Source organism: Erigeron canadensis, chromosome 8 (genome assembly GCF_010389155.1).
Source record: "Erigeron canadensis isolate Cc75 chromosome 8, C_canadensis_v1, whole genome shotgun sequence".
Classification (NCBI taxonomy): Eukaryota; Viridiplantae; Streptophyta; class Magnoliopsida; order Asterales; family Asteraceae; genus Erigeron; species Erigeron canadensis.
In genome coordinates this window covers 7,852,957-7,876,904 of record NC_057768.1, presented here as the reverse complement: position 1 = coordinate 7,876,904, position 23,948 = coordinate 7,852,957, and the positions used below count along the sequence as shown (strand labels likewise).

Sequence of the window (23,948 nt, the reverse complement as noted above, 5' to 3'; positions counted from 1 at the left end):
GTCCGATCACAAACAAACGACCCAGATCACATTATGGATACCAACATTTTACGCTTCCTTTTCTTCATAAACATTATCCCTCACCACCCTTATTAACTCATTAATTTCCCGCTTTTCGACGGCCTCATATAGGTTTTACATAACTTACAAACTACACCCCTCGTTTTTATCACCTTGCTATTTTCCATCCAAAACTTTTATATACAGCTCTTTCTACCAAGAAATAAACAAAAGTATCAGAACATTTTTTCTTTGCCACTTAAGACAATATATTACACCATTTAATAGGAAGTAAGTAACAGTTGAATCTTTAACCTCTATATTTAAAGACATAAGTTTTGCACCTAACCACTATAACTTGTATCAAATTAGTTGTACTTTTAAAAAACCATGTTTTTACTTTTTAAAAAAACATATCTTAGAAATTAATAAAAAGTAAATGTAAAACATAATTATAACTTCTAAGCAAGGACTGAATGTGAATATCACCCGCAAAGAGAAATAAAAAGTAATAAAAAACAACTTTAATAATTGAAAGTTACATTAAAAGTCTACTAATAATCAGTTGCCATGAAACCTACCGCTCAAAACCGGGAAACACTAACTAAACCCGGTTTTTCCTACCAAATACTAACCTTTTTCCCTATTTCCTACCTAAAATTTCATCTTCAAAAACTCCGAACCGGATAAGTTAAACCGGCTTCCTTCTTCTGCCGCATTTCCAAGACTTTCCGATGGTTATTCGAGTGCATTTCACTTGAAAAAGTCGGACTACACGCCGGCCTATATTCCGGTAACAGCCGACCGGACTTAAACCGGACCCCACAAGCATTACAAAGCGTTTTTGCACCTAATGGACCGGCTCTCCATTGTGGGGTTTTTTGTACATGACAATGACTACACCGCCTAGGCGGCTGAGACTGAACCGGTACATGAACTGGTCCACGAACCGGCACCATTGTACCCACAAGAAATGAACTTTTTTTCTTCCTCGGTTTATGAACCGGGCTTTTTCCAAAGATTGACTCGGCGGTTTGAGTGCATTCTTGTTGGTAAAAAACCCATGGGTTTGAAGTACAAGAAGTGGATGAAGAACTTGAAGTCGACGAATCAGTTAACGGGTTTGACCCGAGTGACCAAACCCGACCGCCAGTTCTTGCCCGTTTGCTTCTTGCTTTTGTGTGAACCGGAGTTGTTAAGTTTGGTTTTTCAAACCCGGTTTGAAAACTTTCAGGTTCAGGTTTTGGCTTTCTTTCAAGAACCTTTACTGCCGGACATGTTAAAGAATATCCACCGGAAAATGAGTCATCCACAAAATGAGACACCCATTCAAGTTCCGCCACGTCATCCGCCTGAAAAAAACACCAAAAACCCACCTTAAATTTATTTCATAAAGACATACTTTTTTTTTCTTTTTTGCCAAGACTATCTTTTTAAACATGCATTACACTAATTCGGATATATAAAACAAATTTTATTTATAAATGACGACTATGTTATAAAAAAGATATAAACTTTTTTGTGCCCCGGAAACAAATGGGCCAAAACGGGTCGGGTTTAACGCTATATTTAACAAAACTCTTAAAAATGAAAACTTTTTAGTACTAATTGTTACCGGAAGTAAAAGGTCAGTCAAACTTGTGGTGGTAGTGGCGGCGGCGGTGGTGGTTTGGTTAGCCGGAGAAATGGGGGTTGTTTCGCCGTCGTTGTTTGTGTCAAAAACGACAAGGGTATTGTCGTTTTGCGGTTGTGGTGTTGGTGGTTGTTCTGCCTCGAAGTCACCGGCGTCTGAGAAATCAAGAAGGCCGTCAACGAAAAGGTCGTCACAAGGGAGGGAATTAACGGCCGTTAAGTCGTCGTTAACGGAGAGTTGGTTTTGGTGGTGGTTGTTGAGAGAAATGAAACTGCTTTTCAAAGCACCTTGAACACACTCCATTGAAAACAAACAGAGAAATTAATTAGGAAGAAATGAAAAGGAGAATAATTAAAAGATATGTTTTTTTTTTTGTTGTTGTTGTTATGGAAAAGAAGAAGTAAGAGTGTTGGGGTGTGTTTGGTAAAGCATTGAATGGGAGAGATAAGTGCTTTTCATGTACATCTCTTGAAACAAAAACCAGAAAAAAAAAAAAGATATATGAATATATATACAAAGTGCCCATTTCTTTTGTTTATTGTATTTTCATAACCCCTCTCTTTTTATTCAAATTCAAAATTTTCGTGGCTAAGTTGATTTTTTGAGGCATTTTGAACTTATGGAGATGGAGCCATGGAGGTAATAAATTAATGATGTTTTGTGATGTTTTGAGAATTTATGGTATTTGATTATTTGAATGCATGAACATACGATTGTTACAAATTCAAGATTGAAAACTTTACTTTCTTTCTTTGACTGAATAAACCAAGGTAGCACACTAGCACATGATATCTTTTTGTACGCAACAACAAATAAGTATGATACATTAACAAGTCCTCTTTCTATTAATGTCATGTTCTATATCAATTTTTTTAATTATTTTCCTGGTACATTAGATTTTCTATCTCTTTCAAACAACACAAGAACATTCCACTCTTTATAACCCCTGTTCTTTATTGGAAAATGATTTATCCTTCTAAAAAATTAGTCTAGAAATTCTTTTAATAGCTTTAGATGGTGATATGTGGATACCATTAATTCTCTTTCCTAATCTCACCCCTTAATTTTTCACATGTCACAATCGTATTAATTAGGAGGCTTTTTAGGCTAACAACTTAGGAGAAATGATCGTTACCCTTCTTAATTTATTCTTCCATTATTTTATTATTTCAACTTTATAATATAAAAAATAAATAAACACATTTTATTATTAACAAAACACATTACATGATAAACAAAAATACATAGTTAAAAAAAATAGTTAATAACAAAAATACGCAATACATTATCATGATACGATTACTGAGGATCTTCTGGTGACATACTTTTTATGTCACGGTAAACGTTTTCGTTGAGCCACCACTTGTCGTGTTGCGGGCATTTCACTTTGTCGACTGTTTTGTCTTCTCCACAATTATCATGGTATGATTTAGCCCAAATGCAATGTGTTGGATCAAATAATCGCATTATGGCTCAACCGGAGGTATGAGTTGGGTTGTAGGTGTTTATCGGCGATTCCCTTACGGTCAGAGGGTCGGAGAGACCGCTTTACGCCGAATGGTTTGATGACTAAGTTGATTCGTTCGACTTAGGGTTTTGATTAGGGTTTATCCGGAGGTCGAATAAACTCGTGAGAGGGTTTTGGTGTATAATTCGTATGATGTATACGAATTGTGTGTATGAATCCCTCTATGCCGTGAGGCTCTTCCTCTATTTATATAAAGGGTAGATAACTTGGAGAGGAGGGTAAGAGAATTAGGGTAAATCTCTTCCTCCTTTGTGAATATCTTGTTTCCTTCTTGAGGAAATTTGTGGTAATCTTGTTACCAAGCCGTGTTCCGAGTATATCGGAGCTTTGATATATATTTAATAGATTAATCGTGAAGAAGATCTTTATCCGATCTTTATTGTATATTTCCACGGAGCTAGGTAATTATTTCCTTTAGAGCTCCGGAATGATTATGCTGAACGGAGGTCGAGCTCCATTATGTGTATAAATCACTTTACCTGTACGAAGATGACTTCGTATTCTGCTTCTGCTTCGGGTACGAAGCTAGAGCTCCATATGGGTATATCATCACAATGGTCACCCAATGTGTGACTGGCCTCAAAAACATCTTTGATTGTCGCCTTGACCCTGTTAATCTATACTTGTAGCAACGAAGAATAACGATCTTCTTGATCGCAACGTTGTCTTTTCTCCCGTAGCCAATCCTTAACCCGAGAGATTTTTGTTTCAAGGATGATGTCCTCTTTGATATCAGCATCATTAGTTTTTTGTCATTTTATCCAAGGTCATGCAAGGTCGGTGAATAACGTTTGATGATGACGCCATTTGGATGTAAAGAGTGAGTTTGTAGTGAAATGGAAAGTGAAATGGTAATGAAAATCGTGAAGCCCTTGAGATCGTATTTATAGAGTGAAATCAAGGTTAGCCGTTCAGAGACTAAAGTTGAAATTAATTTGAATTTTTTACCGTTTAAGGGACTAAATGTGTAAATATTTTGAATTTGAATGTTGGGGGACTAAACGTGTAAATATTTTCAATTTTGAACATTGGAGGAGTGTAATGTAGTTTACTTATAAATAACGGCTTTTTCATCAATTATTCCTGACTCAAAAACAAACATTTCTACGATTGAAATGGCTACTTCATTAAATATCACTAACCCAAAACCAACAATGATTGTCTATTAGGTGAAAGACAATATCATGGCCAATATCCTCGATCACGAATTGTTAGAGGAACTTGTGGAAGTTATGCGAAAACTAACTGCAAAGAATAATTGGTATCGAGAACAAATTTTTACTTTACAAGTGCCAAGAAGGAATTGTTTTGATCTTGAGTGCCAATATTTTACGTATTTGCAAGGGAAGATCAAGAGTAGAGAAGTTGCGATTCAACAACTTGATTGTGCAGTTTTCAAGTTGAAAAATTTGATCAAATAGGTCCAACAACTTTAGTCATTTCACATCTACCGCTTACGGGGTCAGGTATCCCCAACATCCGACATCTCGACAACAAAATATCTTTCGATTCAGTCCACCTTCGTAATGACATTTTGTGGTGGTGTTTGAATGAAATGGTTTGATGAAGATAGAAAGGATTTGAAAAAGATTCTTGTGATTTGAAATAGTTGTGTTTAAGTTGTGAATAAATAGACCTAAAGGGAAATTAAAAAAAATGGCCAACTAGCAATTGGTTTTCAAAGAGTTTATGGAAAAATTTATTTATTTTTAACTGTATGCAAATAAAACGCGAGTGGCCCCATACAAAAAAACTAAGTCTGCATCCAAAAGAAGAAAAGCTCGGACGTCGGGCTAAGACACGCAAGTGCTACTAACGTCAGACGTCGATCTTGCGACGGAGGCGCGTCCGACGTCTCAACGGCATTGTGATGGAAGGAGAAGGCTCAACAATCATAAGATATTGGGTTTAAACCTTACAAGAGGTTTTCTTAGAAAATTTTGGGTTCCCAACTATAATGGTAACCATTTAGTGCTGGAAAAGAAAATTAAGTTCATCATTTATTGGCAACAAAAACAACACATGAAAATGATTATTGTGTTAGAATATGAACACATACATAACCATATAATCACGAGTAAGCGCAACGGAAGAAATCCAAACATATATGTAATCAAATTAATTAACAAAGACTAGAATTGAGTCGTGTACCTTATGCAAGCTCCAATAAAAATAATAATAACAAGATTATTATTAATGCTTAGGGTTTAAAGCAAAACCCCTCTACGATCGCACACTAGACACCCCGAACAACGTATGCTAGTACTCGATCACAAACCAAACAAACCTTTTGCTTGAACCTTCAACTTCAAAGTCGAAACCCCTCCAAAGGAAGGATTTTGGCCACTTCAAAGAAAGTTAGAAAAAAGAGAGAATTTGCTTATGTGAAAAAGTATAAAAGAATCAATGAAAACCTAGAATTAAGCCCTCTATATATAGGAAATAATTAGGTTAAACATTCTTGGAAAACAAGTTAGAATTAAGGCTTTCCAAGCCTTAATCCAAACCGGCCCCCATAGAATTAGGGCCCAAAAACCATTTTCCAATTTTCACATTTTTAATCCTCCTTTTTAACTAGTTAAATATAATTAACCATTTAATTATGATTAATTAATTATTCCGTGATCAAGCTAATTAATATATTACTTTAATATATCAATTAATATTATCGAGTTACCGTGTCATTTCGTGTGACCCCGTAGGCTTAAATTATTCCCGGACATGCGATTTATAATAAAATGATCACACTCCAACAACTCCCACTTGAGCATGTTATTATAAAGGCAATAACATTGGTTGGCGTCTAGCAACACTCTAATGCTCCCGAAAATATTCATGAATAGATTCTTAAATTGCCAAGTTGAAATGATTTAATCTTTAATATCCCTTTGTTCAGATACCCTTGTTAATTATGAATATGGATCAATGTCATTTCATAATTTAACGATTATGTTTCTCATTTCTACAATTAATTAAGATTACCAAATTAGTCAAGACAACTTCTTGAGTTCATTTGGGTGTGGCCACACAAACATCTTCAATTAATTAATGAGGGCGCCAAATGGTATCATACTTCAGTTGCAAATTGAAGGAACAAATCCTGTATTGACTACAAGTGTCTGGCCATGTCGTTTCTTAACATTTCTGAAAATAGCCCTTTATTACTGCCTTGTTCAGGACAGTTAGGAACTATATCAAGAAATGCAATCGACACATGCATAACTCACTTGTATCTCATGTCAAAGGATAAATAAAGTAACCATTTTACGAATTTCATTTAATGACGTCGGTCCACAAAATGATAATTCGTTCTGTGGGGTAAGTCCAATATTCACCTTTTGAATATCATGTGAGTTTGGTACGATCCACCATCTTCAAAATATTTCCTTAAATGCTTTCACCAATCTATCACAATTGTCTTACTTTAATTATATTCCCATATAATTAATCGATAATAGACATTTAGAATATTCAACTAATATTCATGGATTTAAACATGAAAATATAGGACACAATTATTATAAAAATGAAACCACTTATACCGCGTATAAAAATTCATTTATTGAAAATAACAATTGTTTAACATCCCATTATCGAAATACCAATCACAAATTTACATGATATAACTTAGCAATATCTAAGACCTAAGCCTTCTGCATGCTTGTTGAGCTTTCCCTTTGACAATGCCTTTGTAAAAGGATCCGCCAAGTTATAATCTGTGTGAACTTTGAGTAAATTAATTTCACTTGATTTGATTTGCTCTCGAACATAGTGATATCTTCTTTGGTAATGTCTGGCACCCTTTTGAACCCCAGGTTCATTGGCAATGACAATTGCTCCAGAATTGTCACTGTACAAATCCATAGGTGTATTATTTGATGGCATCACATCAAGCCCAGAAATAAACTTTCTGATCCAGACAGCTTCCATTGCTGTATCCGAAGCAGCTATATACTCAGACTCTGTAGTAGACATAGCAACAGTAGATCGCTTCTTGCTCTTCCAATCTACTGCTCCTCCATTCAAAATGAAGACATACCCTGACTGAGACTTGGTATCATCCTTATCAGTCTAAAATCCAGCATCATAGTATCCAGTGACTTTAAGCTCTTGATCTGGATTTCCTCCATACACCAAAAACAATTCTTTAGTAGCACGCATGTACTTAAGAATGTTTTTCATAGCAGTCCAATGATCCTCTCCAGGATTTTGCTGATATCGGCTTAGTATATTTTGCGCGAACGCAACATCAGGTCTAGTGCATCTAACCGCATACATGATAGATCCCACCGCCGAAGCATAAGGGACTCTCTTCATATGCTCTACCTCTTCAGGTGTAGAAGCACCATTCTTGTTGGATAAATTAAGTCCTTCTTGCATAGGCAAGTTCTCGCGCTTAGAATTTTCCATCTTGAATCTCTTCAAGATCTTGTCTATATACGCACTTTGACTTAATCCGATCAACCGTTTACTTCTATCTCTATAGATTTTGATTCCAAGTATGAATGCTGCTTCACCCAAGTCTTTCATAGCGAAACACTTTCCAAGATAAGATTTAACGTCTTTCAACATTGGAATATGATTTCCTATTATCAATATGTCATCGACATACAAGACAAGGAAAGTAACATTACTCCTACTAGCTTTGTGATATACACATGGCTCATCAGGATTCTGAACAAAATCAAACTTTTTGATCTCTTCATCAAACCTTTCATTCCAACTCCTTGATGCTTGCTTTAGTCCATAAATGGACCTTTGAAGTTTGCATACTTTGTTGGGATATTTAGGGTTGACAAAACCTTCTGGTTGTACCATATAGACTTCCTCGTCTAGAAAACCATTCAAGAAAGCGGTTTTGACATCCATTTGCCATATCTCAAAGTCATAGTACGCTGCTATAGCTAAGATGATCTTAATAGCTCTAATGTCTGCAACCGGAGAAAAGGTTTCCTCATAATCAACTCCAAAGAGTTGAGTATAACCTTTCGCCACAAGACGAGCTTTATAGGTGTGTATATTTCCATCCATGTCGGTCTTCATCTTGAAGATCCACTTGCACCCAACGGTTCTACCATTTGGTGGAAGATCAACCAAGCTCCAGACTTGATTGTCTTTCATGGATTTTATTTCCACATTCGCAGCTTCAAGCCATTTGTCAGATTCCGGATCTGATAATGCAGCATTGAAATTAGGAGGTTCATTCAAATCTCCTACTACGTGTTCTTCAGACTCAATCATAAGATTTAACCTTTCACGAGCACGTATTGTCCTTGAGGACCTACGAACTGGAATCGCTTTATCTTCAACTTGTAGTTCACTTAGAGATTCATCTCTTTGAACATTTCCCCCCCAAGTTGAAGATTGCTAGTATCTTTAGAAGTTGACACATCTTCTTGATGCTCATCAAGTTCAACAATCCTCCCACTGTCTTCTTGAGATATGAGTTTCCTTTCAAGGAACTCAGCAAATCAAAAATACTTTAACAATGTTTCCGGCAGGAAAGTAGAAGTAGTAACCCATCGTTTCCTTCGGGTGTCCTACAAAGATGCACTTGACAGATCTGGACTCAAGTTTGTCAGGCGTGTCTCGTTTCACGAGTGCCTCACATCCCCAGACCTTTAAGTAAGACAACTTAGGAACACTTTCCATGCCACAATTCATGCGGTGTCTTGTCAACCTTCTTGGTTGGAACCATATTGAGAATGCATGCAGCAATCTCTAAAGCATAATCCCAAAATGAAATGAGAGAGTCTTAAGGTTCAACGTTTATCTTACCATGTTCAACAAGGTTCGATTTCTCCTTTCACATATACCCTTATATAGGAGTAAGCTCTTGGATAAATCCACAAGCTTTTAGATGATCCTTAAACTTTTGGCTTAAGTATTCTTTATCTCGATCCGAACGAAGAATCTTGATGGTTCTATTGAGTTGATTCTCTACTTCACTTTTAAATTCATTGAATATCTCAAAGACTTCATGTTTATGTTAAAGCAATTAAACATAACCATAATGACTGAAATCATTCATAAAAATGATGAAGTAGCTAGCTTTTCCTTGACACATGCCTAAATGGGCTACATACATCTGAATGTATTAGTCCAAGTAATTCCTTAGCCCTCTCCGGTTTTATGCAGAAAAGGTATTCTTGTCATCTTGCCGAAACCACAAGGCATGCATTTGTCAAATGATTCATCATTTGATATAACGATCTTTTGTCAAATGATTCATCATTTGATTTTAAGATCCCTTCAATTTGAAGTATGCATTTCTTGCTAACGACAACACATTTATCAAATGATTCATCATTTGATTTCAAGATCCCTTCGTTATGAAGATTTCCAACGTGTTTCTTGCTAAAGACAATCCCAAAAACACGTAATTTATCAAATGATTCATCATTTGATTGCAAGATCTCTTCATACCGAAGATTTCCAATGCATTTCTTGTTAATGATAATGTCAAAACCATGCATTTATCAAATGATTCATCATTTGATTGTAAGACACCGTCCCTTTGAAGTCTTTAAATGCCTTTCTTGACAAAATTAAACAAGATGACAATGTCAAAGATAGTTAGAGTCCAAGTTAAACTTGACTCTTTGCTATTGAGTTATTATTTGTATAACAACTCATATAGTTCGATTTTGAAGATACTTGAAGCACGTGCCGAACCAACTTGCTTATTTTTCGCATTCATCTCAGCTAGATACTTTAGCCATATGCTCCTTTTGCCAAAAGGGTCTTTTAAAGTTTTGAGACAAACACAACTTGTTTTCTCTTACCAAAAAATCTTGCCCTTTGCTTACGGTTGTTTTGCTTTCCGAACCTTTCCCCCCTTGATCATAAGAACTCGGGATGTAGCAGATTTCCTTGGAAACTCTTTCTCATACTCAATTAACATGACATGAAGTTTAGCTGTGGTTTTACTAATGCTATGCATATTACAATTGCGCACGAACTCCTAAAAAATCCGCTTTTTAGGTTCATGCCAATAGTAATATGCAGATGATAAGCATAGTTTAACCTTTCCAATTGTCCATGAGTGCCTCTTCAACTGGAGTACTTGAGGACTAACCGATGTTCCATGCTCGTGTCGCAAGTCATGAAGTTGATCAACTAGATCGAACAACTCCACTCCGGCTTGCTTTTAGTACAAAGACTTGAGTTTAGTGAGCATATCACATGGAAATGAATGATCAAATTGCTTTTGAAGGTCGGTATTCATGCTTTCCAACATTAAACAAGCAACCTCATTGTGTCTATCATATCGAGCATTGTATGCAGCCAACTTTCAAGTTGAAGCATTCGCTCCCGGAACAACGATGTCTGTTCATCAATGACTTGAACCCAGTCATTGAAGTTTGGCTCCAGAAAGTCTTTTCCTTTCTAGCATCGACCTGAAAGCCGATTGGTGTATGTTTTGAGAAGGATTTGTTGTTGCCATCTTCAAAACAGACAAAAGTTCAATTATCGGTATTTTTGATAATTAATCCTTAAGAAATGTAATTTACCCTTGTTAAATTCATCTAACAAATTACTTTCACTAAGGCTAGGATCCAACTTGACATACAATTATTTCATCAGTTGATCTGCTAGAAATGACGGTATTCAAAAGGTAATCGAGAATCGATAATTGCATTCATGCAACTCCTAGAATTATGGGACTTACAACAACACTGTAAAGGGGTATTAAGTGTTTTGTAAACATGTTTTGTCCCATCTTATGCCACGGGTTAAGGTCTCACCTCTTAACTCGTTTTAGGTCGCCCAATTAAGAACATGTAGATAGTCCACCGCTATCTCACAACGAGTGGTAATCTACCTTGAAGAGATACAATTCACCTACGTCTCACGTAGAGCAAAAAGCACTGGCAAGTGTTCTTAGCAAAGTGGGTGGCATTGACTTAACTTTAAATGGGTAATGCATTTGATGTGAATCAAAGGTTTATGTTTGAAGACTCATGCATAATCTTCGAAACATAATATTTAATAAAATCATTTGTATAGTCTTACAACACAAGAGAGCTCGGTAGCTCCATTTGAACGCACAAAGAAGCGCAAGGGCAAAGGTTTGCGATGAACGCAATTAAAAACCCGCCCTTTTAAAAGGCTAGGCTAGCGCACTCCAACTTATACCTCTCTTAGAGTTTGTTCAAATGGGTGAGCCGGTGTATCTCAAGGTTGCAAGACTCCAATTTTATTAATGAAATCTCTATTTCGATAGTTCTTAGACAAGTTTATTTCAAAAACCAATTTTTGCATCACCCAACTTATAAACAATACAAAAATTAATAAACTTACTAATTTCCGAACTACTTAATCAAGTAATAAGTTAAGGTAGGCCACCTAAACATGGTCACTATGGTTCATGCATATGTTTAAACCCGGCTCCCCCTTCCAAAGAAGAAGACCACATGCATCAAGTTACCTTGATTGCGTAAGCCTTTAAACAAAATAACTAACACTTAGCACATAAACACATAAAAACATGCTGACTGGAAATTTCTAGTAGCTTCACGAGCAGTTTAAGCCTGTTTCTGGTCCGATTCAGATTTCGACCAGAACTACAAAGTTGTAGCCCTATGAGTCGAAAATCTACAGTCCAAATTTGGGCTTCTAGCTCATTACCTATTAAAAGATATGAATTTTTTAGTAAACTGTCGCAAACCAGAAAATTTACACGAAAAATTCACATTGTCACATAATTATCTAATAATTAACCCTAATTATTGGATCATCATGATTTGCAAAATATATCTCTATATATCCAGTAAAATCACAATTAATTTTGCATGAATTTCTTGTGATTTTACTATTATTTAACAACTTTAAATAATCAAGATATACATAATTTTGCAATTCATCACATAAATCATGTCAATTCACAATTCAAAACTTGCTTGAGGGTTTCAATATTCATTGAACAAGGTTAAAACTTTAATTAAATAAAAACCCTAATTTTTATTTAATCAAGATCTGATTTAATTAATTAAAAAAAAAAGAAAAACAATCTTTTAATTATATAACAATTAATTAAAATCAACCAACCCTTAAACCCCCTTCAAGTTTTGATCTTTGTAATTAATAGATCACACATGTGGCTTCTGATACCACTGTTAGAATATGAACACATAAATAACCATATAATCACGAGTAAGCGCAACGGAAGAAATCGAAACATATATGCAATCAAATTAATTAACAAAGACTAGAATTGAGTCGTGTACCTTATGCAAGCTCCAATAAAAATAATAATAACAAGATTATTATTAATGCTTAGGGTTTAAAGCAATACCTCTCTACGATCGCATACTAGACACCCCGAACAACGTATGCTAGTACTCGATCACAAACCAAACAAACCTTTTGCTTGAACCTTCAACTTCAAAGTCGAAACCCCTCAAAAGGAAGGATTTTCGGCCACTTCAAAGCAAGGAAGAAAAAGGAGAGAATTTGCTTATGTGAAAAAGTATAAAAGAATCAATGAAAACCTAGAATTAAGCCCTCTATATATAGGAAATAATTAGGTTAAACATTCTTGGAAAACAAGTTAGAATTAAGGCAAGCCTTAATCCAAACCGCCCCCATAGAATTAGGGCCCAAAAACCATTTTCCAATTTTTCACATTTTTAATCCTCCTTTTTAACTAGTTAAATATAATTAATCCTTTAATTATGTTTAATTAATTATTCTGTGATCAAACTAATTAATATATTACTTTAATATATCAATTAATATTATCGAGTTACCGTGTTATTTCGTGTGACCCCGTAGGCTTAAATTATTCCCGGACATGCGATTTATAATAAAATGATCACACTCCAACATATTAAACTCTGTGTTGTAATAAGTCAAGATTAAGTTTGCGATTTTGGATACATGACATTAGGATTATAGGGCGAAGGGAGTGGTCTCGGCAAACTGTTGGCGCTGAAATCTGGGTGCCGAGTATCACCGGCGGAACCCCCTAGGTGATTTGGTGAAGTTCATCGGGGAGATAGAGAGGGGAGGTGAGAGTGAGAAAGTTGGGTAAATCTTTGGTGAAGGATATTGACAAACTTCACCGAGATTGGTAACATTGTCTCCACCAAATTGATGAAATTTGGAGAGATTGGAGAGTTTTGAGTTGGAAGATATTTAGTAGGTGTAACATGATAAATTGGGAAAGATGGATAATTTAGTAACCATTCTTACGGCATTAGCTTTTTGTTAATGATATGACCAATTTTTTGGATCAATACTAACAATAGATCGAAATATATGAACAAAGGAACAAGATGGCCAAAAGATTTTGTATTATTTCTTAACTTTCAATGAATAAAGTTACAGACTCTTGACCTTGGTTTTTGTGAATATATTTCGATCTATTGTTAGTATTGATCCAACATTTTGGTATCAGAGCAAGGTTTTTCCTTTTATCTCTATCATTGTTATACGCCAAAATATCCAAAGTTTAACACCATGTCCATAATCGCAAGTTCCTCAAATCCACCAAAAGAAACAACCTTACGCTTCCAAGTCCCAATTCTCACAGCTACAAACTACACAACATGGTCCATTAAAATGGAAGCAATATTAGATGCACAAGGGCTCTGGGAGACGATAGAGCCCGAGGAAGGGGCTGTCATTGATGCGAAGAAGAGCAAGACAGCTCATGCATTTATATTTCAAGCAATCCCTGAAGAAATTCTCTTGCAAGTGGCAAAGAAGAGAACTGCGAAGGAGGTTTGGGAGTCGTTCAAAACGCGTTATGTAGGAGTTGAAGGTGTGCAAAAGGCTCGCCTACATACGTACAAAAGTGAGTTTGAAGCACTCCGTATGCGACACGGAGAAACTATTGATGAGTATAGTGGAAGGTTGTCGGCTATGATATCAAAATATAAACTTGTTGGTGCGGTTTTGGAAGATGAGGAATTGGTGCGAAAATTGTTCGATACGGTAACTGATAAATTCATTCCAATGGTGGCCGGCGCGGAACAGTTTATTAAAATGGAGGAGGTGACTTTCGATGAGGTGATAGGAAGGTTGAAGGCATATGAAGATCGTTTGAAGCTTCGACAAGGGACTGGTACATCTGAGTCGGCCTTGTTGTTCACCAAAAAATGATGGCAAAAATGGTGACAAAGCATACAACAAGTCTAGTGGGTATCGTGGTCGAGGCTTGAACTCCAATCGTGGGGTTAGAATCGAAACAAGGGGAAGAGGTTCATCTCGTGGAAGGGGTGGCCGTGGGGTTAGCAGATCATCACAAAATATCGGTGGTTGGAACCGTTAACGAGATAAGAGCAATGTAAAATGCTTTAACTGTCAGAATCTTGGTCATTATGCCTCTGAATGCAAGCAAGAGAAGAAACAAGATGAAGAGGTGCACCTTACCGATGACCAAGATGATGAACCCACACTTTTGTTGATTGTGTGTGGTGAAGAATCAGAATCTATGGTTTTGTTGAACGAGAATAAGGTGTTTCCTGAATTGAATGGTGACTGGAACGAGTCTAAGAAGAGTTTATGGTATCTCGACAATGGTGCAAGCAACCATATGACGGGTTTGAAGGAAGTATTTGCTGATCTTGATGAAACTGTGACCGGGAAGGTCCGTTTTGGTGATGGGTCTAAGGTAGAAATCAAAGAAAAAGGTACTGTGCTATTTCACTGTAAGAATGGGGATCAACTCATGATAAGGGAGGTATACTTTATTCCATCTTTAACCACAAATATTTTAAGTTTGGGTCAGTTGACAGAAATAAAGTATAGAGTTGATATGTATGGCAATTATCTAAGACTTTATGATGAAAAAAAAAGACTAGTCATGAAAGTTGAAAGGTCTGAAAATAGATTGTACAAGGTTCCTTTAAAAGCAGTAAAGCCCACATGTTTGTTGTCCAAAATTGAAGAGGATGCATGGGTATGGCATGCAAGGTTAGGTCATGCCAACTTTCATAATTTGGAATTGATGGGTAGGAAGAACTACGTTAAGGGGTTACCAAAAATTTGGAATCATACAACAGCCCCGTATACCCCACAGCAAAATGGGGTTGTGGAGAGACGAAACCGAACGGTCTTGAACATGACTCGTTCAATGTTAAAGTCGATGAATGTTCCTGATTCGTTGTGGGGGAAGGCTGTGAGACATGTTGTGTTTGTTCTAAACAGACTTCCAACAAAGGTAGTGAAGAATGTAACACCATTTGAGGTTTTTAAAAAGAAAAAACCAAACGTAAAGTATTTAAAGGTGTTTGGTTGTTTGGCCTATGTAAAGAACATAAAAACCCATGTAAGCAAACTAGAGGATAGAAGTAGCCGTATGGTTTATGTAGGGATGGAAAAAGGGAGTAAAGCCTATAGATTATACAATCCAAAAGAAAAAAAGATTGTAGTGTCTAGAGATGTACTATTTGATGAGATGCTAGGTTGGAATTGGGAATTATGTGAAAGGTTGTCAGGAGATGGCACAATTTTCTCCCATCTTATGGGTTTTGGTAATATACATGGGTTATCAAGTCAAAGGGATGGCATGCATGATGGTGATGTTTCAAGACATTATGATAGTGGTGGTTTATCTACTGGCAACATGGGAGTAGATGGGGTCCCATCTAACCCCAAACTCCATTATCTAATAAAATTGTGAGTGTGTCTCAATTTACAAGTTCACATGATGTTTCACATGCAACAACAAATGAAAATACAAGCTCCCAAGCGCATGGTACCACATCTCCAATTTCAAGATTTAATTTATCACCCAGTGGGGTTTCATCATCTGAAAAAATTGGAGTACAAGGATATCAGTTTCTCAAGGATGTTAATAAACGTGCACCAACAATGACGAATGAGGAAGTGCAAGCCATGTATGAAAAGGAGGGGCTCTTGTTAGCTGAAGAAGAACCTGTTTGAGTTAAAGAAGCCCTGAAAGATGTGAATTGGTAAAAAGCCATGGAAGCTGAGTTGGATTCGATTGTGAAGAATAACACTTGGTCATTAACCCGATTGCCTAATGATAAAAAGGTGATAAAAAGGTGATAGAGGTGCAAACGGGGATGTGATAAAGCACAAGGCAAGGGTTGTTGCAAAGGGCTATGTCCAACATAAAGGAGTTGATTTTGAAGATTCGTTTGCACCTGTAGCTCGAATGGAAAGCGTTCGGGTAATCTTGGCTTTAGCAGCTTCGAGAGGGTGGCTTGTACATCACTTAGATGTAAAGTCAGCCTTCTTGAATGGTAATCTTCGGGAGGAAGTGTACGTGTCGCAACCAGAAGGTTTCGAAATCAAAGGCAAAGAAGGGCATGTGTTCAAGTTGCATAAAGCCTTGCATGGGCTTAAGCAAGCGCCTAGGGCCTGGAACTCGAAGCTTGATAAGACCCTGAAAGAACTCGGTTTCAAGAAATGTGTTCATGAGCCGGCTATATATACAATGAAGCGTGGAGATTTATTGTTAATTTTGGGGTCTATGTTGATGATATTATTGTGACAGGTACAAGAGAGAAGGACATTCTCAGTTTTAAAGCCAAGATGAAGACTTGTTTTGATATGAGTGATTTGGGTCTTCTATCATACTATTTGGGTATTGAAGTAAAGCAAGATGCAGCTGGTATTACTCTCATGCAAGCTGGGTATGCTAAACATATTCTGAAGATGGCAGGTATGGAGAATTGCAACTCAAGTCATTATCCTATGGAGAACAAGCTTCAGTTGACCAAAGATGAAGATGGAAAATGTGTTGATCCAACTTAGTATCGAAGCATTATCGGGAGTCTTCGTTATCTACTTCACACTCGACCCGATCTGTGTTACTCGGTGGGAGTGGTGAGTAGATATATGGAGAAACCGAAGGAGTCGCATGAAACAGCGATTAAACACATTCTCAGGTATTTGAAAGGTACCATGATGACTAGTTTGAAGTATGGAGTCGGGGGAGATGAGCAGCTCGTTGACTATAGCGATAACAGTTTTGGTGATGACAGAGAAGGAAGAAAAGGGACGACAAGAACTATCTTCTATTTCTCAGGTAACATTATCACATGGTCATCTCAAAAGCAAAGAACAGTGGCTCTTTCCTCCTGTGAAGCTGAATTTATGGCTGCTACAGCAGCTTCGTGTCAAGCATTATGGCTGTGAAACTTCATCAGTGAGCTAATCGGTGTGGAGCCAAAGTGTGTTAAGCTTTTAGTTGATAATGAAGCAGCTTTGGCTTTGATGAAAAACCCGGTGTTCCATGGGCGTAGTAAGCACATAGATACCAAGTACCATTTTATTCGAGAATGTGTTGATGAAGGGTTAATTGAGGTTGAGTTTGTAAGTGGGAAGGAGCAGAAGGCAGATTTTCTCACAAAACCGCTTCCAAGCATTAAGTTCAATGAAATGAAAAAGATGGTGGGCATGCTTGAACCAGCCTTAGCACGTCAGGGGGAGAATGAAGGATGACGTGGCTAAGAGAACGTGTCTTTTACTTGGTTAATTAAGTTTAATTGACTATTTCTTTTCCTGCATAATAATAGGTCAACGAGGTGTGAAAGGTGGTTTTACATGTTCTCCATAACCGTTAGTTTGTTGCTGTTTTTTTGTTGAGCTTTATCTATTTAAAGTAGTTGTCGTACTTTGTTTTTAAGTATTCACAAAAATCAAGGTCAAGAGTTTGTAACTTTATTCATTGAAAGTTAAGAAATAATACAGAATCTTTTGGCCATCTTATTCCTTTGTTCATATATTTCGATCTATTGTTAGTATTGATACAACACAATTAGTCTTGTGAATGAAATTGCAGGCATTAAAACCTTTGGAATTTCCATACGATATCGAGGAATGATCAGTACGATTTCTATTGCAGGTTCAATTGATGAAATCAAGGTGTCAATAACCATTTTGTGGTTAAAAAAAGGAACAATATTTATTGTGAAAAAGTAAATAAGTAAGTAACTGCTCAGTGCCGCCTTCTGCGGGTTTTGAGCCCCAATACCTCGACGATGTATGGGGGAGGTTAAGATGTAGGCAGACCTTACCTCTACCTAAGTAGAGAGGCTGCTTCCAGTTTTTACCTAAATGGTAGAAAAGACCCTCCAATCTTTGCATGGGATGAGGATCGAACCCATAACAATATTTATTGTGAGATAATTGGAAATCTTTTAACTTAGCCGGTATAGTTTTGTGAAAGCGTATCGGTTTGATGTTATATGGTTCATGTAAATCTAACGTCTTACTAGCAAGTAACATAACATTTTTTGTTGGCTGTTATAAAGTTTTTATATAACTTAGAATTTAGCGAATTCTTTTACTTTGTTAAACTAACCAAATTATTTGAGTATGGCTTGTCCAGATTTCTTGCATATATAAGTTTGTTCGTGTATTACACTATTATCTGATTCTGGTGATGTATTTTAGGACGTTTGTTGGCTAGTTGCAGGGTATAGAACCGTGGTTGCCAGTTAGATTTTAGTAAATTTTGATGATGCATATCGCGGGGTATTGTTTGCTTTTGGTAGGTCAAGAATCAAGCTTACAAATTGCGTGTTTGGTCTCAAGGAGTGGTCATTTTTGTATTGGTCCTAATTGGTTTTCTTGATATGTCCTTGGATCGGACTCTCGGAGCATCATTGCTCGACTTTTAGAAATTTCCAAGACTGTTAGCAACTAATTGTAATGCACGATACAAAGCCACTTACTTTGCTCAAAGCCACTTTAATTTTATTTAGTATTCGGTACAGAAAATATAAACTACAATCTAGGAAAATCACTCTTTAGTCCATTGAACATTAATAAAGAAATTTAATTATGTATTTATGTTAAATTTAACATTTAATTACTTTGTCACTGGTTTCGGTTTTTTACATGCGTTGATACGTTTTTAGAGTTATAACGTATACTATAAAAAGCGGTGTACAAACAAAGAGGAGGGGAAAATTGTTGAGTAAATAGAACTTCTTCAATGAACTTATAAAAAATCTTATAATTGTTAAGAACTCAACAAGACCTTCTCCCTTAAATCAAACAAGAACATAAATTAAGCGTGAATTATATATTTTTACGCATCTTTTAAGTGTCAGTTTAAACTTGCGTTAACAAGTGTGTATATTAAACCAATCTTGTTGTAGTGTGCTTAATTAATAGATAAATATACATTGATAGATTTCCAGAAAAAGAGAGTAACATTATCATTATGTTGTATAAAAATTGGCATTACTACCTTACCGGGACATCTATCAATAAACTAAAACAGGATTGTAGTATCATTGTTGTGAAACATGTCGTTTTCTTTGAACGAAATGTGTCCCATTTAAAGTAAAATTCTATTATATTTACAACTAATAATAATATTTAGGGTAAATTACAAAAATCATACCTGACGTTTGTTTAAGACTACACTGGTCACATTTACAATTTAAAAATTACGCGAGACATACTCATAGTTGTCAAAAACTTACACTGACCATACCTATCGCTGACGGTCGTCTATTTGACCGTTAAGTCAAGTCATATGATGTGCATGTGAGGTATCAAAATCGTAATTTCAAGTATACTTTGGGTATCATATGTGTAATTTACCCTAATAAAAAATTATTAAGAATTTTATAGTTTTATTTATACTTCAATTATTAAGTTTGGTAGATATGAAAAAAAAAAAAAAGAAAAAAAAGAGGAGAGATATGAAATTTTGTTATGAAAAAATAGTTTTTTTAATGAAAAATGTATCAAGAAAAATAATTAATACAAAAATGTGTTTATTGTTATATGTGTCATTATTATTTTTTATATGTGTATATTGAATATAACAAGGATAAGAACTATGAAAAACCACTAAACTTTTCACTTTTATATTATTTTTTATGATTTATTCTTTTTAATGGAAACCTATTTAAAAAGATACGAATTTTAAAAAAATTAGAAAAACAATAGAATTTTTTCGTATGGTTTTTGTCATCCCCCTCAGATAAAAGGCGTAAAGCAAAGTTGAAGACTCGTCATGGTTTTAGAATATACCTCAAATTAGCAATCTATACCGTTTTGGGTTTGGAGTTTGAGGGTTAGTCGTTAGTTTAACCATAGAATTTCAAGCCTAAATTTGTATCGTTGATGACATCCTTTTATATATTTTCTATTTTTTATTTTGAAATAGGTTATATATATATATATATATATATATATATATATATATATATATATAGGGGGACAATCAAATAAGAACAATTTTAAAATGAGAACAGTGAGAACACTTAAAAACATCATTTTGATGCATTATAAGTCCACAAATCTAACATAGTGCTTAACTGATTATCATTATTTAATTGTTTAACAACACATTAATCTGTCAAAATCGAAAAAATCACGTTTTTTGATGGATGCACAAAACAAAAAACATGATTTTCTTGATTTTGATAGGCCAATGTGTTGTTATACACTTAAATAATGATAATTAGTTAAGCACTATGTTAGTTTTATGGACTTTTAATGCATTAAAATGATGTTTTTTAAGTGTTCTCACCGTTCTTATTTTAAAACTGTTCTCACTGGAGTGTTACCCTATATATATATATGTGTGTGTGTGTGTGTGTGTGTGTGTGTGTGAGAGAGAGAGAGAGAGAGAGATTGAATTTTAACATAGAATATAAATACAAATATCATAATAATCTTCATTAGGGTAAATTACATGGATGATACCTTAAGTATACACGAAATTACGATTTTGATACCTCACATGCACGACACGTGAGTTGACTAAACAGCCAAATAGACGACCGTCAGCGATAGGTATGGTCACTGTAATTTTTTGACAACGATGGGTATGTCTCACGTAATTTTTAAATTGTAGGTATAACTAGTGTAATTTCGTACAAACCTCAGGTATGATTTTTGTAATTTACCCTAATATTTAATATAGTTTTTCAAAAATTTAATACTTTTACTTTTTATATATGTGTATAACCTTTTTTAGAAAGATTGATATAGATAGCATAAGAGTATACATCTAAGATGAATTGTATTACAAAGAAGATTAAACCCGCACAGTGTGCGGAATAAATGTAAACATAAATAAAAAAATACAATAACTGATAATTACATTATTATTCATAGTTTATGATAATATAAAAAACTGTCAGATTACGACTAATACAAACAATAAAATTATTATAGTTTATAAATATATGATATACGTCAAATATGTGGAAGCATGACTAATAAAACATTAATATTTATAAATCATAAAAATATTTCTTGTGATATATAATTATTACATATAATATAATAAATACTTTTCAAAAGAATAAACATAATATATAAATAATCTTAATTGATAAAATATAATTATCATTGAATTAATAAAAAATGTAGTATAACGTATATAGTTTTTGTACTTATATAGAAAATAGAAAAATAATTATTAATGATTAGGATTATGATTAATGATTAAGATCATACATGACAATATAGATATACCAATTTAAATAGAGAAAATAACATCTCAATAAAAATCCAATGTGATAAAAAAAACTAAAAATGTCACATAAGAAAAAACATATCCTCTCTTGGTTATATAGAGAGATATCCATATATATTGGAGCCGGTCGACCTCGTTATCATTATACTCGATATATATGTTTTAAAATCATTGTTTTAAAACAATTTATTAATTAATTACATTAATAATAAAACAACATTTGTTTTAGCCATTTATACATATATATATCCACCATCGCAGCCAACTTGTTATCATATATTGTTTTATTGTTTAGTTTTTATTTAATTTTTTTATTATAATTAATGATGATTAGGATAAATGTTTAGGGAATAATTTAAGTGACATGTAATGCTTAAAATTAAAAAATTAATGGAAAAAAATAGCACCTAATGAAAAATCCTACATGACATTCTCTCCTTATTGTCAACTAAGCAAAAAATTATCATCTCTTAGTTATATAGAGAGACTGTCAGATTACGACTAATACAAACAATAAAATTATTATAGTTTATAAATAAATGATATACGTCAAATATGTGGAAGCATGATTAATAAAACATAAATATTTATAAATCATAAAAATATTTCTTATGATATATTATTATTAAATATAATATAATAAATACTTTTCAAAAGAATAAACATAATATATATAAATAATGTTATTTGATAAAATATAATTATCATTGAATTAATAAAAGACATAGTATGATGTATATAGTTTTTGTATTTATATAGAAAATAAAAAAATAATTATTAATGATTAGAATTATGATTGGTGATTAAGATTAAAATTGATGATTAAGATCATACATGGCAACATAGATATAGTAATTTAAATAGAAAAAATGACATCTCAATAAAAATCCAATGTGATAAAAAAACTAAAAATGTCACATAAGAAAAAACATATCCTCTCTTAATTATATAGAGAGATATCCATATATATTGTAGCCAGTCGACCTCATTATCATTATACTAAGAGATACATATGTTTTAAAATCATTGTTTTTAAACAATTTATTAATTAATTACATTAATAATAAAGCAAAAAAATTTTTTAGCCATTTATACATATACATATCCACCATCGCAGCCAACTTGTTATCATATATTGTTTTATTATTTAGTTTTTATTTAACTTTTTTTATTATAATTAATAATGATTAGGGAATAATTTAAATGACATGTAATGCTTAAAATTAAAAAATTAATGAAAAAAATGGCACCTAATGAAAAATCCTACATGACATTCTCTTCTTATTGTCAACTAAGCAAAAAACTATCATCTCTTAGTTATGTAGAGAGATTAGGATTATATGAATCAAGCAAAAAACTATCATCTCTTAGTTATGTAGAGAGATTAGGATTATATGAATCATCCATGTACAAATAGATTAATCCAAATTTTCGTATATCAACATAACTAACATTATATCTATTCGTAAGTTTTATATCTAATTTCTAAAAAAAATTTATATCACCTGGATTTTTATATAAGGGATTAATCACGGGAATATCAACGTACTTTCTCATTTGTACACGGTTGCCCATTATACATTTTTATTGATGAGGTTTATCCACAAATTTTTTTTTTGTATACGGTTGACCCATAGTTGACCGGTTTACCGGGTATAGTTGGTTTAATCTCTGGATGACTAATGTACTTTTTCTTTTGTACATGGTTTGTCATTGAAATTTTTTAATTGATATGTATTACCAACAAACTCTTAAAACATCATTATAAACCTTTTTGTAGGCTTACTTTCACAAAACCAATAAGCAAGTGTTTATATTGTAATCCTTTGTTGATTTATTCAATCGTCTGTGATATAATTTTTTTTCTTCAATCACTGTGTTATCTATTTTTCTCTCACTTGGTTATGAAAATTGTGCGTATAAGATGTGGATTTATCTAATTGTCTTCACATATCTTTCATTAATTAGTTACACTTTATTTATAAGCTAATGCGGTCTTTTTCGTCTCATCCCAAAATTGTTGTTTTACTCTTTTCGATTGGTATTGTATGGTCATCTTAATTCAATAAATTTATTACAGTTTATGAATATTTATAATATATATAGTCAATCTCGTACATCATACCGATATTAAGACTAGTATAATATATAAATGGAGAAGTCGACAAAATTGACAATACTCCCAAGTTATTATGTGATCTAACTACATAGTTGTCGACTTGTGAATTTTGACTCGACTCGAAATCTTTGAAAATATAGTATTTTTATAATTATGTGCTAGTATTTATTGTAAACATATTGTAATGTATTAATGTATTAAGTCAAAAATAAAAGATACCATTAAAATCAAATCAAATTTA

General features: G+C 34.0%; 2 protein-coding genes and 1 pseudogene across 2 annotated transcripts; 2 read left to right on the top strand and 1 right to left on the bottom strand.

Annotated features, from left to right (window-relative positions):
• Positions 1 to 502: 502 nt before the first annotated feature.
• On the bottom strand, positions 503 to 2,094 carry LOC122579044 (GATA transcription factor 6-like). The gene is made up of 2 exons (XM_043751132.1): positions 1,616 to 2,094; positions 503 to 1,352 (listed from the first exon to the last, which is right to left on the bottom strand). The coding sequence occupies exons 1-2, from the start codon at positions 1,934 to 1,936 to the stop codon at positions 669 to 671; spliced, it is 1,005 nt and encodes a 334-aa protein (XP_043607067.1). The 5' UTR covers positions 1,937 to 2,094; the 3' UTR covers positions 503 to 668.
• An 11,531-nt stretch (positions 2,095 to 13,625) lies between these two features.
• Positions 13,626 to 16,892, top strand: LOC122610205 (annotated as a pseudogene).
• An 84-nt stretch (positions 16,893 to 16,976) lies between these two features.
• On the top strand, positions 16,977 to 17,582 carry LOC122610203. The gene is made up of 2 exons (XM_043783195.1): positions 16,977 to 17,166; positions 17,344 to 17,582. The coding sequence occupies exons 1-2, from the start codon at positions 16,977 to 16,979 to the stop codon at positions 17,580 to 17,582; spliced, it is 429 nt and encodes a 142-aa protein (XP_043639130.1).
• The last annotated feature ends 6,366 nt before the right edge of the window (positions 17,583 to 23,948 follow it).